This window comes from Bos indicus x Bos taurus, chromosome 11 (genome assembly GCF_003369695.1).
Source record: "Bos indicus x Bos taurus breed Angus x Brahman F1 hybrid chromosome 11, Bos_hybrid_MaternalHap_v2.0, whole genome shotgun sequence".
Classification (NCBI taxonomy): Eukaryota; Metazoa; Chordata; class Mammalia; order Artiodactyla; family Bovidae; genus Bos; species Bos indicus x Bos taurus.
The window spans coordinates 73,131,229-73,147,312 of NC_040086.1; the positions used below are offsets into that span (position 1 = coordinate 73,131,229).

Below are 16,084 nucleotides of genomic sequence, written 5' to 3' on the forward strand. Positions count from 1 at the left end.
TAAAATTATTAGGTGAAAAGTTGATGGGCATGTTTGTAATAGAGAGATGTAACCAGTAGTATCTGAATCCACTGATTGGTATTTCCATTCCATTCCATTCCATTACGTACCTTCTGTTTGATTTATAAGTACATCATATTATATATGATGGAGTCTAGCCCTGTCTCAATAACAAAACAAAAGCAAAAACTTTAGTCCAGCATCTAGATCTGACCCACAGAGGCTAGAGAAACAAGTTTAATGATGCCTCCAAAATGTAGGATATGCAGCAAGGTAACCTGTTTTCTTCATAAGTAGATGATGGGGAAGAAACAGGGAAAAGGAAGAACTGTTACAGATTAAGAACAGAAACATATAATCAAATCCCAACATAAACAAAAACAAAAAACATATCAACCAAATGCAAAGTGTGGACCATGTTTAAATCTTGACTTTAACTGTAAAAGGATATTTTTTAGGAAATGGACTAAGATATTCAAGAATTTTTGTTAATTTTTTCAGATGTGATAATGGTGTCGAGGTTGTATAAATTTTTTCTCTGATGTACAGACTCAAGTATTTGCAGGCGAAATAATAAATTGGTGTTACTCTAGCCATGCCCTCCTGCACAAAATGTTGGAAAAAGGAAGAATAAATGAAATAAGTTGACGGTGTTGATCTTTGTTGAACTTTAGTGACGGGTCCATGAAGTGTGCGTGCTCAGTCACTTAGTTGAGTCCAACTCTGCAACCCTGTGGACTGTAGCCCGCCAGGCTCCCCCGTCCACGGATTTTCCAGGCAAGAATACTGGAGTGAGTTGCCATGTCAAATGGTAGTCATTAAATAACTTTTTCTACTTTGTGCATATTTTAATACTTCTCTAGTGAAAAGTTAAAAAAAAAGAGAAAATCATGTGCTTAAGGACTTTCCAAATATCTGTAAGAGAAAGCCTCACTCAGATTGTATGCAACATTGTCCATTAAATACAATTCTAACAAGTTTTATATAAGTATCAGTTATGGGAGAAAATAGAATGATGCTAAAGGCAGTATCCTTGTAGAAATAAAAAGGTTTAATTGGTAACATGAAGTAACTGAAAACTCTGACAGGTAGACAGAAGCCACAGGAGAATTAAGGGGCCACTCAGTGATTAAATGGACCCACTCTGCCTCAGTTTTCCTGCCAGAGGGCATTCCCTACAAGATGTATCCATCACAGAGCCCAGAACCTGGGCAAGCCTGGTGGGTAAGGCTCCTCGGTGGCCCCCACACTGGTTTCTCCTTCTCACGGGCTGTAGTAGCAGCCCGCCTACCAAAGCGGTTTTCAAAGGGGTTGCTTTTGTTGAAGGGATTAATGAGATGTATTCCCTATGGTCTAACACCATATTCCGTTATGCCTTGTGGTTTTTCATTGTTTTCCTTATCATGATTTTTTTTGTTCTATTTTTCTTTGACGTTTGCCCATTTTAATCCATGTTCTTTTCTCGCTCTGTTTGTGTTTGTGTCACGCTTGCTGTCTTTGCCTCCGTTGTTCCTAGGTTACAGTATAGCCAGGATATACCCAGTCACTTGGCTGACGAGCATGCGCTGATAGCCTCCTATGTGGCCCGTCTGCAGCACTGTGCACGGTCAGTGGGAGAGCAGCAGCAGGCGGGTGGCCAGGGGCTGATCGGAGGGAGGGAGAGCTCTGTTACCCGGGGCTGCCAGCTGGAAAATACTCTGCATGTGGGGTTTTTCTTGAGAAGCTACCAGCTATGTTTGGCAGGGTTTAAATAATTGCTAAAGCATTAGCTTCTAAAAGAGAAGGAGCCTTGCCAAGCCTGGGCACTTACCTAAACACAGAGTCAGAAATTCTTCCTTAAAGTGAAGTGCCCTTCCTTCCTTCCTTCAGACTACACTTAAAAGGGTGTAAACCTCAGAGATGTGCAGTCCCAAAGCCGTGTATTCACAGAGGTATTTGATACAACCTCTTCCTGTTTATTCTTGCCTAAATAATGGAATCTTTCAATCCATGTTCAAAGTCTAGGGTTGATCAGCACACCTTGTCTAACGTTGGAGGCTTTGACACCATCACCTTGTTACATCTTTATGTGTTGCATCATCATCCATTCCCCCAAAATCTTATCATTGTTGATGATTTAAACCAGTGATTTTCAACAGTGGTATTGAGTCATTGTCACCTGAGAGACTTTTACCAAACCATATATACCTCCTCATATTATAATAATTATAGGTATTATAATTAACTAGAAACTACTGTTGATATGGGAATATGTCTGATCCCTCAGAGGGTTATGGTGGAAAAACATCTGATAACCACTAACTCTAGCAAAGTTAACCCTTTAAAAGAGTTACTAGCAGACAAAATGCCATTGCATTCAGGTAGACCCAAAGTCACCTATCCATTCCATGCCCACCCCTGCCACCATTCTGCAAGGAGAATGGCAGGTAAAGTTTAAATGATCTAAAGCCATCCCTCCCCTTTATATAGCAGCAGAGAAGAGTCTCTGTGCCAAATAGCCTGAGATTCTTACTCTGAGAGAGAAAACTAATTTATAAACTTAAACACATGGGAGAGGCTAGAGACTTAAATTTTGATCATAGCTTTGCCCTTAACATGCCTTGGCTCCACAGGAAGCGCTTATTCCCTGTGATAGCAGAAAAATAAATTAATAGTCAATTTTAAAATATGTATAATTGAAAAGGACTGTTTTAAGTATTATACTTTACAGCACTTTGCGTAGTTTTCCCAGTATGACCAAATGGTGTTTATTACTTTCAAGCATTTACCTGTCTCTAAAGCATTAGATTATAGGGTTCTCCTATCTCCCAGCTATAATTAATAAGCTTATTCTGTGGAGGGGAAGGCCTACAAATTGTGCATTGTATCATAGAGAGATGATTTCTGAGCACTCTGTCCCAGTCCCTTGATCTCTGGGAAGAGACTTGTCTCACCCTGGCAGGACAACTTATTTAGTATCAGTAAGGGCAGTTGTCCAAGTGATTAAAAGTTTCCATGGTGAATACAGCAGCAGAATATTTGACAGACACTGCTACCTGATATTTCAGCCCAGGAAGATGTATGCTAGGTTTAGCTGAGACCCTCAAGTCTCATGGCTTAGAGATGAGGCTCCCTGAGTGAGAATTGATGGCCAGGAGCCCTGGAAGAACATGAGGATTGGGTGAGTACTGCATCTCTTCTTGATTCATAGTTGAAGGAACTGAGCTTTGTACAGAAATTTCCAGGCTAACTATTGATAATTCTGAATATTGAGATTTAAAATCAGCTGAAGTAGAAGAATAAGGAACCTTTTTAATTTCCTTTGTAGTTTTCATTGACCTTAAAACCTATCATCAACAGAAAGTTCTAGTTTCTGGCTGGAAAGCATGGCCAGTTAAAGCGACCATGTCTTCCACACTCAGGTAGGAATGACAGGTCAAATCAACCCTCCTAGGAGAGGGAATGTGATGGAGAAGGAGGACCTCTTTTGCAAAGAGGAACCTATTGTGTCACAGAGGACAGCCTCTGTAAGTCCCACTTCTTAGGCTGCTGTTCCCTCCATAACAGTATCTACTTGTTTGGGTAAATGTTTATTTTGTTGTTATTTAAAAGATAAACAGAGTCCTCTTGTTTCAGACAAACATAGGCATAAGTACTATAATTCAGCCCTGACCTTGGGGCCCTAACCCTAAAGTATTAAAGGCAACCATTGGTAGCATGTTGTTATTGCAAGATCATCTTTTGAGAAATGATTATATTAATATATGCTAGAGACTGACACTTGCACACCTAAAATTATATAGTGTTGAGAAGTGTCCTTGGCAGAAGACCATGACATTGACAGTGGCAGCACCTTAAAAAAAAAAATTCATCCTAGAGGAAAGACCAAGTGAAGCTTAGAGAGTTAGTCACAGAGATAGAAATACAGGATGGTAAAAAAAAAAAATCTAAGAAAAATATAGTTGACTTTGTATATGAAAAGTCCAGATCTCTATTGATTTACCTCCATCCTTCCCAGATTCTCTGCAGTAATTATAAAAAGGTCTTTAAATTTTTTTCATATTTCATATTTTGTCATACTGTTAAATTGCAATCAGGGGTTTGGAACTCCAGGAACCTGGAGCCAAAGTAGAAACAAGCCATGACAGTCATCTCTCGTCAGATAGTCATCATCATTATTGTTGTCTTAAAGCTTCTGTCAGAACTGAAACAAAGTAGAATTATATAGCCACAGTGCTGGTTAATCTAGAAGTGCCTTATATGGATAAGTAGCAGTTGACATCACACCCTAAATTAAAGATGTCAACCATAATCAGCAGAAGATTCTATATGAGCAGAACATATACACAGAACTAGCCTCCTGCTCAAGAATCCTTTTATCCAAGGTAGTGGAGAAGGCAATGGCAAGCCACTCCAGTACTCTTGCCTAGAAAATCCCATGGATGGCGGAGCCTGGTGGGCTACAGTCCATGGGGTCACCACGAGTCGGTCGCGACTGAGCGACTTCATTTTCACTTTTCACTTTAACGCAATGGAGAAGGAAATGGCAACCCACTCCAGTGTTCTTGCCTGGAGAATCCCAGGGATGGCAGAGCCTGGTGAGCTGCTGTCTATGGGGTCACACAGAGTCGGACACGACTGCAGCGACTTAGCAGCAGCAGCAGCAGCAGTGGCACTAAGGTAGTGGCGGAAAATGAGAGTGAAAGTCTCTCGGTCGTGTCCGACTCTTTGCGACCCTGTGGACTATACAGTCCATGGAATTCTCCAGGCCAGAATACTGGAATAGGTAGCCTTTCCCTTCTCCAGGGGATCTTTCCAACCCAGGGATCGAACCCAGGTTTCCTACATTACAGGCAGATTCTCTACCAGCTGAGCCACAAGGGAAGTCCCAAGAATACAGGCGTGGGTAGCCTACCTTAATGGAGTTTAAAATTTTTAGAATGCTGGAACTCTTGTTAAGAGTAACAGACTAAATTAATTCACTCAAGTTGGGGCTACAGTTATAGAACAAGCATGGTAAAAGAAGAGAAAGAACATTGGAGGGGAATGTTTGATACCATGGAATCTTCCCCCACTTTATCATATTGTGAGCCTGCCCTAGCTTAGGTTCCTCAGTTTTGCTCAGCCAATGTTAAGAGTACTTCCCCAGCCCTCTGTTTTTCGTGATGTTTTAGTTTTCTCTTGGTCTTTTTGAATTCAAGACCTATATCTAAATGTCATGAGGTTTTCTTAAAACAATCGATTGGAAATAGCTCCCTAGGCTTTATAGATGCCCTTTTTTCAGCCTTTGCATTCAAACAGAAGTGTCCCCTCTGAAGCTGTAGGAGCAACAGGGATATACTGCCCAAAAGAGATGTTATACATGGCCTTGTCATTTCTCTAAATCCCTTTGGTCTCAGAAGACCATTAGTATCTATGATTCAGGTCCCCATTTCTTTTGTTACCATTCTTTTTCCATCTGTTCTTTCTGAGAGAGAAGCAAGAGTAGGGGTTGTTTAATAGATACCTGTTGAATTTTTATCTCCTTGGCAGTGTCCTGGACAGTCCTAGCCGACTGGACGAGGAGCACCGGCTTATAGCCCGCTATGCTGCCCGGCTGGCTGCAGAGGCAGGAAACATGGTAAGTAAATAGAGGATTACAGGAGAGTAGCAGAAATTTACATTATTTTAATATATAGATGGAAGGGGAATGGTAACCATGAAACTCTGGAGAGTAGATACCTCAGAGACAGGAGGCGGGAAACAGGTTTAAGGAAGGGATTGCAGTGGTCTTTAATTTTATCTATAATAACCACTTTTAAAAATCAATCAGTAAAAGAAAATCAAAGAACCAAAATTTGGTTCTTTAAAAAGATTGATAAAATTAATAAAGCCCCTAGAAATCCTGATCAAACAGAAAGGGAAAAGGATGTGGAAAAAAGAGAACCTTTATACACTGTTGGTGGGAATGTAAATTGGTGAAGACTGTGAAAAACAGTATGGAGGTTCCTTAAAAACTAAAAATAGAACTACCATGTGATCCAGCAATTCCACTCCTGGGTGTATATCTGGAAAATAACGAAAACACTAATTCAAAAAGATACATGTACCCCAGTGTTCATAGCAGCACTATCTACAATAGGCAAGGCATGAAAGCAAACCGAGTACCCATCAACAGATTATTGAATTAAGATGTGGTTCACACACACAAGCTGGAGTATTACTCAGCCATACAAAAGAATGAAATATTGCCATTTGCAGCAACATGGGCGGACCTAGAGAATATTATGCTTAGTGAAATGTCAGAGAAAAGCAGATTCTAGACAATATCACTTAAATGTGGAATCTAAAAAATAATACAGTAAGTATATATGCAAAACAGAATCAGACTTGGGACTTCCCTGGTGATCCAATGGCTAAGACTCCATGCTCCCAGTGCAGAGGGCCTGGGTTCGATTCCCGGTCAGGGAACTAGATCTTCTATGCTGCAGCTAAAGATCCCACATGCCCACCACTGACTTGGTGCAGCCCAATAAATAGATAGTTAAAAAACAAAATGGGGACAGACTCACAGACATAGAAAACAAACTTGTGGTTACCAAAGGGTAGGAGGGACAAGTTTTGGATATGGAATTAGCAAACTACTATACATAAAATAAATAAGCAACAAAGATTTACCATATAACACAAAGAATTATACCTATTATCTTGTAATAACCTTAATGGAATATAACCTGCAAAACCCTGAATCATTATACTATATACTTGAGACTAACACAATATTATAAATCAACAATACTTCAGTTTAAAAAATATATAAAAAGGGAAGAAAGAAAATGCAAATTACCAATATTAGGAGTGAAAGAAAGGACATCACTACAGAGCCTATAAACATTATAAGGATGGCAAGAATATTATGAATATCTTTGATATTATGAATAAACTTGATGACTAGGTGACAAATTTCTTGAAAGATACAAATTTACATAATTGACATAATAAATAGAAAATCTAAATAGTCATGCATCTGTTAAATTGAATTCATAGTTGACTTCAAAAACTCCAAGCCCAAATGTCTTAACTGTTGAATACTATCATATGTTTAAGGAAGAAATAATAACAATCTGGCACAAACTTTCAGAAAATAGAAAAAGAAGGAACACTTTCCAAGTCATTTTATCAGGTCACCATAACTTGAATCTAAAACAATACAAGGCCATTACAAGCCAAGTTCTGTCATATGCATAGATGCAAAAATCCTTAAGAAAATATTAGCAAATTGAATCCAGCAATAAATAGAAAGGATAATACTCCATGATCAAGTGAGATTTATCCTAGGAATGCAAATTTATTTAACACATGAAAATCAGCCAGTGTCATTCACCATATTAGTGATTTAAAGAAGAAAATTATAATACTTCAATAGATGCAGAAAAGGCATTTTAACAGTCAGCAAGACTATCTAAAATTCTTAGAGGGGTTACAGGAATCACAAACCATTGGGTCCAATATTGTCCTGGAGTTCTGGAGTGAGATTAGACTGGACAGGCAGGCCAAGATCTTACAGGACAGTACTCCACAGTGTATTGTATACTAATTTATGTTTACTGCTTCCTAGGGAAATAGTTATGAAAGCTGCCAATAGAGAGTTTTGCTTCATTTCTCTCTCAAAATGTAATTTATTCCTTTGGGTTTGTTTAGACTTCAGAATCTTTTCCTTGAGAATCTAATAAGTCATACATCTGACTCTAACATTCCAACTCTAAAGGTTAGGGAAATGGAACAGAATGGGGGGTAAAAGTCTTGGAAAAAGACTAGTTTTATTTGATTAGTCAAACCAGTCAGTCACAAATATTTATTATTTTAGAAATTAAAATTTACAAATAATTTTTTTGAGATGGAGTAGTGTTGTGGTTGGAGTTTTAAAATTAAATATACTTAATACCATTATACAGTCTTACTGACTTTAGTACTTTTTAAATTTTGTAAATAAAAGCTCCAAAGCCATTTGACCCTGAAAAGGAGATCCTAGTACTCCTTTACTGCAAACAAGATAAATCTGTTTACACCTGATAGTTTCTGATGCCAATTCTCTAATTCATGTGAAAATGATCCTTGTTAGAATGGTCTTGAGACTAAATTCTGATATGGCCCCTTTCATCTTCAGTTTATTTTCCTAAGTGTAGTTATCTTATAAATATTGGGTCTCTCAGGGTGGAGTCTTCTTAACTAGATTTCTATTAAACAGACGACTTCTAATCTGCTAATCTCTCACTGATACAAGTGCTTTGCATAAAGTGGGTGTAGTGCTCAAAAGAATTTATTTATAGCCTGCCAGATAGGCTTTGTATTGATTTTTTTTTTTTCAAAACACTTCACAAAGAAAGACCATTAAATCACTTTAGCAGCCGGCATTACACCCTATGAAGTGCTCCAACATCAGACCCTCACATCTCCCCAGGTGGCAGACATGGCCACCGAAACCTCTTCCAAACAGAGACTGATCCCAAACCGAGAATTTGTAGATTGCTTAGATGAACCCAGAGAGCAAATTTGTTTTCCTGAAGCGCCTAAACTCCTTTTTAAAGCAGAAATACAATGTCTGGAAAATCTTAAAATTTCATCACAAACATCACTAGCATTTGATGTAGTCAGATGGTTTTTTGTTTATTTGTAAAGTTTCTTTATGAGAAAATTAAAAACTCACTATGGACAACTTGGAAGAAAAGTGAAAGGAAAAGGAAACCATTATCCATTGTCATGCTATCTAACATTTACACATTTTTGAGACTTTTTTTCCACAGAGCCAAGTCCCAGACTTCACAGCCTCATCATCATGTCAGCTGCTCCACCCATACACTATTCCAGATATATCCTATGGCTTCTTAGAATTAAAGATAATGGTATTTTCATGTGTGTTTGGCACACATGTGATGGCTTTAAACCCCTACAAAATCATCATTGTCAAACCTAGCTACATATTATAATCTTGTGTGCAGCACTTAAAAAATACAGAGATTCTTGGCCTGGCCTCAGATCACTGAATGCAGAATCAATGGGTTTAGCAGGGTCTATTGATTTTCATTTAAAAAGCAAAAAGAAAACTTTCAGTCTTTTGATTTACAGTTACCTTAGGAACCACTGCCCTAAAAAACATTACTGGATTTTTGAGAGAGGGAAATACTAATAATCCATAGCCCTCCATAGTCTAGGCAAGGCTGAGGTGATGGGAGGGCTGCCCTGGGATGCAGTGAAGTCTAACTGATATCAGGCATATCTCTGTAAAACTCATTCTGCCAAGTTCATCCAGACAGGAAACTTCCAGTCTCTTTTTAGGAGGCTCCAGAAGTGCATCCCAGCAGATGACAGTTTGCTGACTATGTTGGCTTTCCTTGGTTTAATGGTTTTTGTTGTTCAGTTGCTCAGTCGTGTTTGACTCTTTGCAACCCCATGGGCTGCAGCATGCCATCCTTCCCTATCCTTCTCTATCTCCAGGAGTTCGCTCAAACTCTTTGAGTTGGTGATGCCATCCAACCATCTCATCCTCTCCCACCCTCTTCTCCTTTTGCCTCCAGTCTTTCCCAGCATCAGGGTCTTTTCCAGTTTGCCCAGTTTTGCTCAGTGAGGTTTTGTTCCTTATCCTGTATTTTTCAACTGTGTCTCCATCTCATTAAAGATGATGGAGCTCTGTAAGATTACCTAAACCTGAGAGAATACTGGAGTGAGTAGCCATTCCCTTCTCCAGAGGATCTTCCTGACCCAGGGATCAAACCCAGGTCTCCCGCATTGCAGGCTGATTCTTTATGGTCTGAGCCACCAGGGAAGTCTAAGAGAATACTAGGGTAACAGGAAGGGATCTTTTCCCATAAATATTCTAATTTTACAGACAAAAGAATAAAGGTATATAGGAAAATAAAGTAGCTCAAAGTTTACATGGCGAGTAAGTAACTGACCCTAGGATTCCTAACATTGCACAAAGTAAATCTTCCAGTTGGTAGCCAAAGTACGGTTTGTTTGTTTGTAATAAACTTCATTACAGAACAGTTTCAGATTTATAGAAAATTTCTGAAGCTAGTTCAAAGAGTTTCCATATAACCCATGTTTCTTTTCCCATATTAGTAACATCTTACTTTAGTACAGCACGTTTGCTGCAACATGTTAGTATATGATTATTAACTAAAGTCCATGCCGCCTGCAGTGCAGGAGACCTGGGTTCTCTCCCTGGGCCGGGAAGATTTCCTGGAGAAGGAAATGGCAACCCACTTAGTATTCTTACCTGGGAAATCCCATGGACAGAGGAGCTTGGCAGGCTCCAGACACTGAGGTCGCAAAAGAATCAAACTTGAGTTAGCAACCAAACAACAACAATGTGCTTTATTCAGATTTTGTTAGTTTTTGCCTAATGTCTTTTTTCTTTTCTGGGGCTCCATCCAAGGTACCACATTTCATTTAGCTGTCATCTCTCCTTAGGCTCCACTGATCTGACGCTTTCTCTGACTTTTCTTATTGTTTTTTGTTTGTTTTATTGGAACATAGTTGATTTGCCGTATTGTATTAGTTTCAGGTATAGAGCAAAGTGATTCAACTATACTTATATGTGATATATAGGATTATTTTCCATTATAGCTTATTACTGACTTTCCTTGTTTTTGATGACCTGGACAATTTTGGGGAATGCCCTTTAACTGCGACTTGTCTATTTTTCTCATGATTAGACTGGGATTGTGGGTTTTGGGGACGAAGACGTAAGTGCCAGTTTCCTCACTTCACATCTTACTTGTATAGTATCCGCGTCACTTATCTCTGTTGATGTTAACCTTGATCACTTGGCTGAGGAAGCGTTTGTCAGGTTTCTCTGACATAAAGTTCCTCTTTTTTCCCCTTTCCACACTGTCCTCTTTGGAAGGAAGTCACTGTGGACAGGCCACACTTAAGGAACAGGGAGTTAGATTCCACCTCCTTAAGAGCAGAGTATGTACCTATGTTATTTGGAATTAATTCAGTGTTTCCCTGTTCAAAATCCTGCAGTGGCTTCATGCCACATGTGGAATGGGATGGAAACTCCACCCCCTGATGAAAAGGCCCTTTGTGATCTGGCTCTCCCAGTTTATCTCCCACCCTTGCTTCACGGCTAACTCCCCTCCATCGGTACTGACTGAACACACCCATCTGGAGCACTGTGGGCCTTCACCCTTCTCTCTGCCCAGCAAGCCCGAGCCACCAACCCCCACACCTTCAGCTGGCTGGCTTCCTCGGTTCACTGAGTCTTTTAAAACTACCTAATTTAAAAAGTCTTCTATTTTAGTTTATTCTGTTTCATCACCCTGTATTTCTTCATCAAATTTATCGCTACTGATGTCCTACGTATATATATTTCTTACCTTTCTTTCCCAGTGTAATGTAAGCTACATGAGGGTAGAAGCTGTATTCAGGCATCCCCAACCTACGAGCCATGGACCAGTACCTCCTGTCAGATCAGCAGTGGCATTAAAGTGTACAATAAATATAATGCACTTGAATCATCTTGAAACCATCCCCCCCGCCTCCCCATTCCATGGAAAAATTGTCTTCCATGTAATGGTTCCTTCCGCCCGAAAAAGTTGGGGACCACTGCCTTATTCACTAATGCATCCCTAGTTTCTGGAACAGTATCTAACACATAGTAAGTGCTCAGGAAATATTTGTTGAATAAATGAATGAAATATTTAATTTTTCAAAGAAACCATCTGTAGGTCTCTTCTGGCTAAAGTATTCCATGTTTTTTAAAACTAATTTTCCATCATTTTCTCTGGAGGCATTTTAGGAAGGGATACCTGGCTTCGTTTTGTTTTTTTAAGGAATACTGTGGTGTCTAAGATGGTCAATAAATAAAATCCCTACGTTTCTCTATGATTTAATGTACCTTGACTAGGTTTGATATTTGTCTGAATGAAATAAGCCATCATTCAACTCTCTCCACTGGGGACTCTCCCCGTTGTTACATCCAGGTGAAGGAGCTAGGGTGCAAGTTGCTCCAGGTGGAACAACTAAGGGTTTGAATCTTCTTCCACCTCTACTTTTTTGTGTGTGTTTTATAAATTTTTATTTATTTAGTTATTTTTGGCCATTCTGAGTTTTCGTTGCTGTGCATAGGCTCTCTCTAGTTGCAGAGATCAGAGGCTACTCTGCATTGTGGTGCACGGGCTTTGCGTTGCAGTGGCTTCTCTTGTTTTGCAGCACAGGCTCTAGGCACTCAGGCTTCAGTAGTTGTGGCACACAGGCTTAGTTGCCCCATGGCATGTCGGATCTTCCCAGACCAGGGATCGAACCAGTGTCCCCAGCAGTTAAGGCGGACTCTTGACCATTTCACCACCAGGGAAGCCCCCACCCCTACTTCTTTATGTTTGAGTAACAGTGCTTCTTGGTGCCAAAGAATATTGACTGGTTAGGAATCACTATTTTTTTAAGTTAATTTTTGTTGGCATATATATAGTTGCTTTACAGTGTTGTGTTAGTTTCTACTGTACAGCAAAGTGAATCAGCCACACATATACATATCCCCTCCCTTGTGGACTTCATTCCCATTCAGGTCACCACACTGCATTAAGTAGAGCTCCCTGTGCTGTATGGTATGTTCTCATTAGGAATCACTGTTGATAATCATTCTTGATTTGTGCATTAACTTCCTCTCTGACAGATGCTTCAGCATTGCAGTCAGACACTCAAAACTAAAAAGATTCTTTAGAAATGTCCAGTGAAATACTTTGGGGGTTTTGATTGCTTGTCATTATATGAAACCAGTTCCTTTCAGAGTTCATTTCCTCATCCATAATTTTCCTTGGTCCCACTCTGATAAGGAACCATTCATCTTAACTCCAGTCTTCAGGATTTGTAAATCTATTATTCATAACAGGTTTAGTCTCAGGCTTGCCATTTTTCTGAGGTTCAGCTCAGGCTCTCACAAGACTATGCATAGACAATAGAGAGAACTTGCTCAGTTGGCCACTGGTCCACTCTTCCTGTAGGAAGAAAGATCACTTTTTTCCTTTTTAAAAAAGAGAAGTATCTGGTAATTTGATTTTTAAAAAAAGCCTCCTATTCAGATTTGCTATGCTGTTTTACCTGTGTTTATTTAGGAAGTTTCACATGAAAAGAATTACTGATTGCATCTTTAATCCCTAGATAGGAGACAAGGTTTCTGCTTCATCATATATCATGTGTATACATGAAGTGTAACCATACCAGAGCCTTCATTAGAGCTTCCACTGTGGCTAATCAATAAAAGGGAAATGTCACCTAGTCATCCCATTTTCATATTTTGGGTTGATTGACTTCCATATTCTTAAAGGAGGTAATCAGAGTCAAAAATGTCAGTGGATTTGAAAATCAACCGTAATGATTTCTCCAAAGATATTTAGATGGCCAGTAAGCTCATGAAAGTATGCTGAACATATTACTCATTAGGAAAATAAAAATTGAATTCACAGTGTATGTGTGTGCTCAGTAGCTAAGTTGTATCCAACTGTTTGTGACCCTATGGACTGTAGCCTGCCAGGCTCCTCTGTCCATGGAATTTTCCAGGCAAGAATACTGGTGTGGGTTGCCATTTCCTTCTCCAGGGGATATTCCAACCCAGGGATCAAACCTGTGTCTCCTGCATTGGCAGGTGGATTCTTTACCACTGAACCACGTAGGAAGCCCGAATTCACAAGGAGATAGATTTTATACTCTCTAGGATGACTATGGTCAAAAAAAATGGACAGTAACAACTGTTGGCAAGAAAGTAGAAAAATGGATCTCTCATATATTGCTAGTGAGAATATAAATTATTTGTATATCGTTAAAAGTGCAGCCATGTAGGAAACAGCCTTGGCAGTTCCTCAAAAGACAGTTACTATATAACCCTGTAGTTTCACTCTTATATACCCACCAAAATGAAAGCATGTCTCTATACAGAAACTTGTCCACAAATGCTCATAACAGCATTATTCAAAATAGCCCACTGAAATGGAAACAACCCCAAATGCCCATCAGTTGTTGAATGGATGGACAAAATACTAGCTATCCATATGGTGGAATATTATTCAACCATAAAAAGGAATAAAATACTGATACATGCTACAACATGGATGAACCCTGAAATCATTTGCTAAGTGAAAGAAGCTATACTTAAAAGATCACATATTGCATGAATCCATTTGTATGAACTGTCTAGAATAGGCAAACCCATAGATACAGAAAGTAGATTAGCAGTTGTCACGAGATAGTGGAGAGGGATGTGGGAAGTGACTGTGGGTTTCTTTTGGGGGTGGTAAAAATGTCCTGAAAGTAGATGCTGGTGATGGGCTCACAGTCTTATGAATATAGTTTCAAACCACTGAAATGTAGACTTTAAAAGGGTAAGTTTTAAAGCATGTAAATTATATCCTCATTTTTAAAAAACCCACAGTTTAGATACTTCATGTTCACTCGGATGGTTAAAACCAAAAAGACAATGACAGGTATTGGCAAAGATATGACGAAGTTGGAACCCTCCTTCACTGTTGCTGGGATTGTAAAATGGTTCAGCCACTTTGGGAAACAGTTTGACACTTTGTCAATATGTTAAATACAGAGTTACCATGTAACTTAGGAGTTCCACTCTTAGGTATTTAATCAAAGGGGATGAAAACACACATCAACACAAAGATTTGTAAGTGAGAGTTCAGAGCAGCTTCATTTGTAATAACCAAAAGCTGAAAACAGTGGAATACTATTCAGCAGTTAAAAAAAAAAAAAAAAAAAAGGAAGGAACCCTGATTCATAGAGCAACGTGGATGAACCTCAGAAACATACTAAGTGGAAGCCAGAAACCAAAGAGTACATGTTGTATCATTCCATGTATATGTTTATAGAAAAGGCAAAACTGTAGACAGAAAGCAGATCAGTGTTTGCCTGCTGTTGGGGGTTGGAGTCGTAGTTTACTACAAACTGGCATGAGGGAACTTTCCGTGGTGATGAAAAATGTTCTAAGATTGGACTGTGGTGCTTGGTTTGCATACCTTTAAATATACTAAGACTCATTGAATTGTACACTTAAAATGGGTGGATTTTATGGTATGTGGGTTATACCTCAAAAATCTGTTTAAAAAAAAAAATCAGTCCATCTGGGGCTCTGGATATATTTGAATCAAAAACCAAAAACCTTTCTTCCTCACTCTAGACCCGTCCTCCCACTGACTTGAGCTTTAACTTTGATGCCAACAAACAACAAAGACAGCTTATTGCAGAACTGGAAAATAAAAACAGGTAAGAATGCAGAGAGAGGTCAAGCCAGTCTATAAGCCCAAGATTATCATGTAAGTATCTGATTCTTGTTTTCCTTGCAGTCTAGATGGGTTTTGACCACAAAGGAAGATTCCACCTCGGTTAAGATAGGCCAGCCCAAGTCTTGCCCTGGACACTAATTTGTGCTTGAACTCTGCATGCAGTTCATTCTGGCCGTCCACAACCCTGCTCACATGCCCTCGGGGAAATTCTTTTCCCCACCCAGTGTTCCCCTCTCACCATTCCTTTCTCCGCTCTACTCCGGGAGCCTCTGCTCTGTCTCGCCATCTCGTCCTGGCCCGTGATGCTGCATGCGACTGTTTGGTCTCTCACAGAAAAGCCATTTACAGGCTTGGAGCCCAAACAACACAACATCACGCACTGAAAAGACAGGAACCAGGATGGGGAGGTTGGACAGAACAGAACAGGCATCATGGAGGAAGGGGCCACCATCAGCTCTCGGGGTAGGGGTTGGGGGTCAGAAGAGGAAGCGAGACGGAGGAAGACTTGAGGGAAATATGCACTAGACCTGCGTTAAGAGGCTACAAGTTTCCCCCAGAGAGGAACTGAGTATTCTAGTTGTCATTTTTCTTCTGTGGAGATTTTTCGAGTTTTTGAGGAGAAGATTTATATGACTTTTTCTACCACAAAGGGTTGTTTCATTGAGGAACTATCAAGTGTGGGTATTTTAAGATGACATCCATTTCACGTCTTGGTTGTTCAGAAGCACTCAGAACAAGATAGAGGCAGCACTAGTGGAATAAAAACTTGTAACAGGAAAGAGAGAGAAAGAGACCGCTGTGAAGCATCACGTAGCCATCTCTTTCACCCACCCTGTCTA

The 16,084-nt window shown here is 39.6% G+C and overlaps 1 protein-coding gene across 14 annotated transcripts in view; it reads left to right on the top strand.

Moving 5' to 3' along the window:
• Window positions 1–16,084, top strand: part of DTNB (dystrobrevin beta) — a 241,726-nt gene that overhangs the window by 180,318 nt on the left and 45,324 nt on the right. For 8 of the 14 annotated variants that reach the window (XM_027555893.1, XM_027555894.1, XM_027555897.1 and 5 more), the window contains exons 11-13: window positions 1,517–1,606; window positions 5,512–5,599; window positions 15,140–15,225. In XM_027555893.1, coding sequence (XP_027411694.1) covers window positions 1,517–1,606; window positions 5,512–5,599; window positions 15,140–15,225 — 264 coding nt within the window. The remainder of the gene's footprint in view (window positions 1–1,516; window positions 1,607–5,511; window positions 5,600–15,139; window positions 15,226–16,084) is intronic. The other 6 variants (XM_027555895.1, XM_027555906.1, XM_027555896.1 and 3 more) reach the window with 1 other exon arrangement.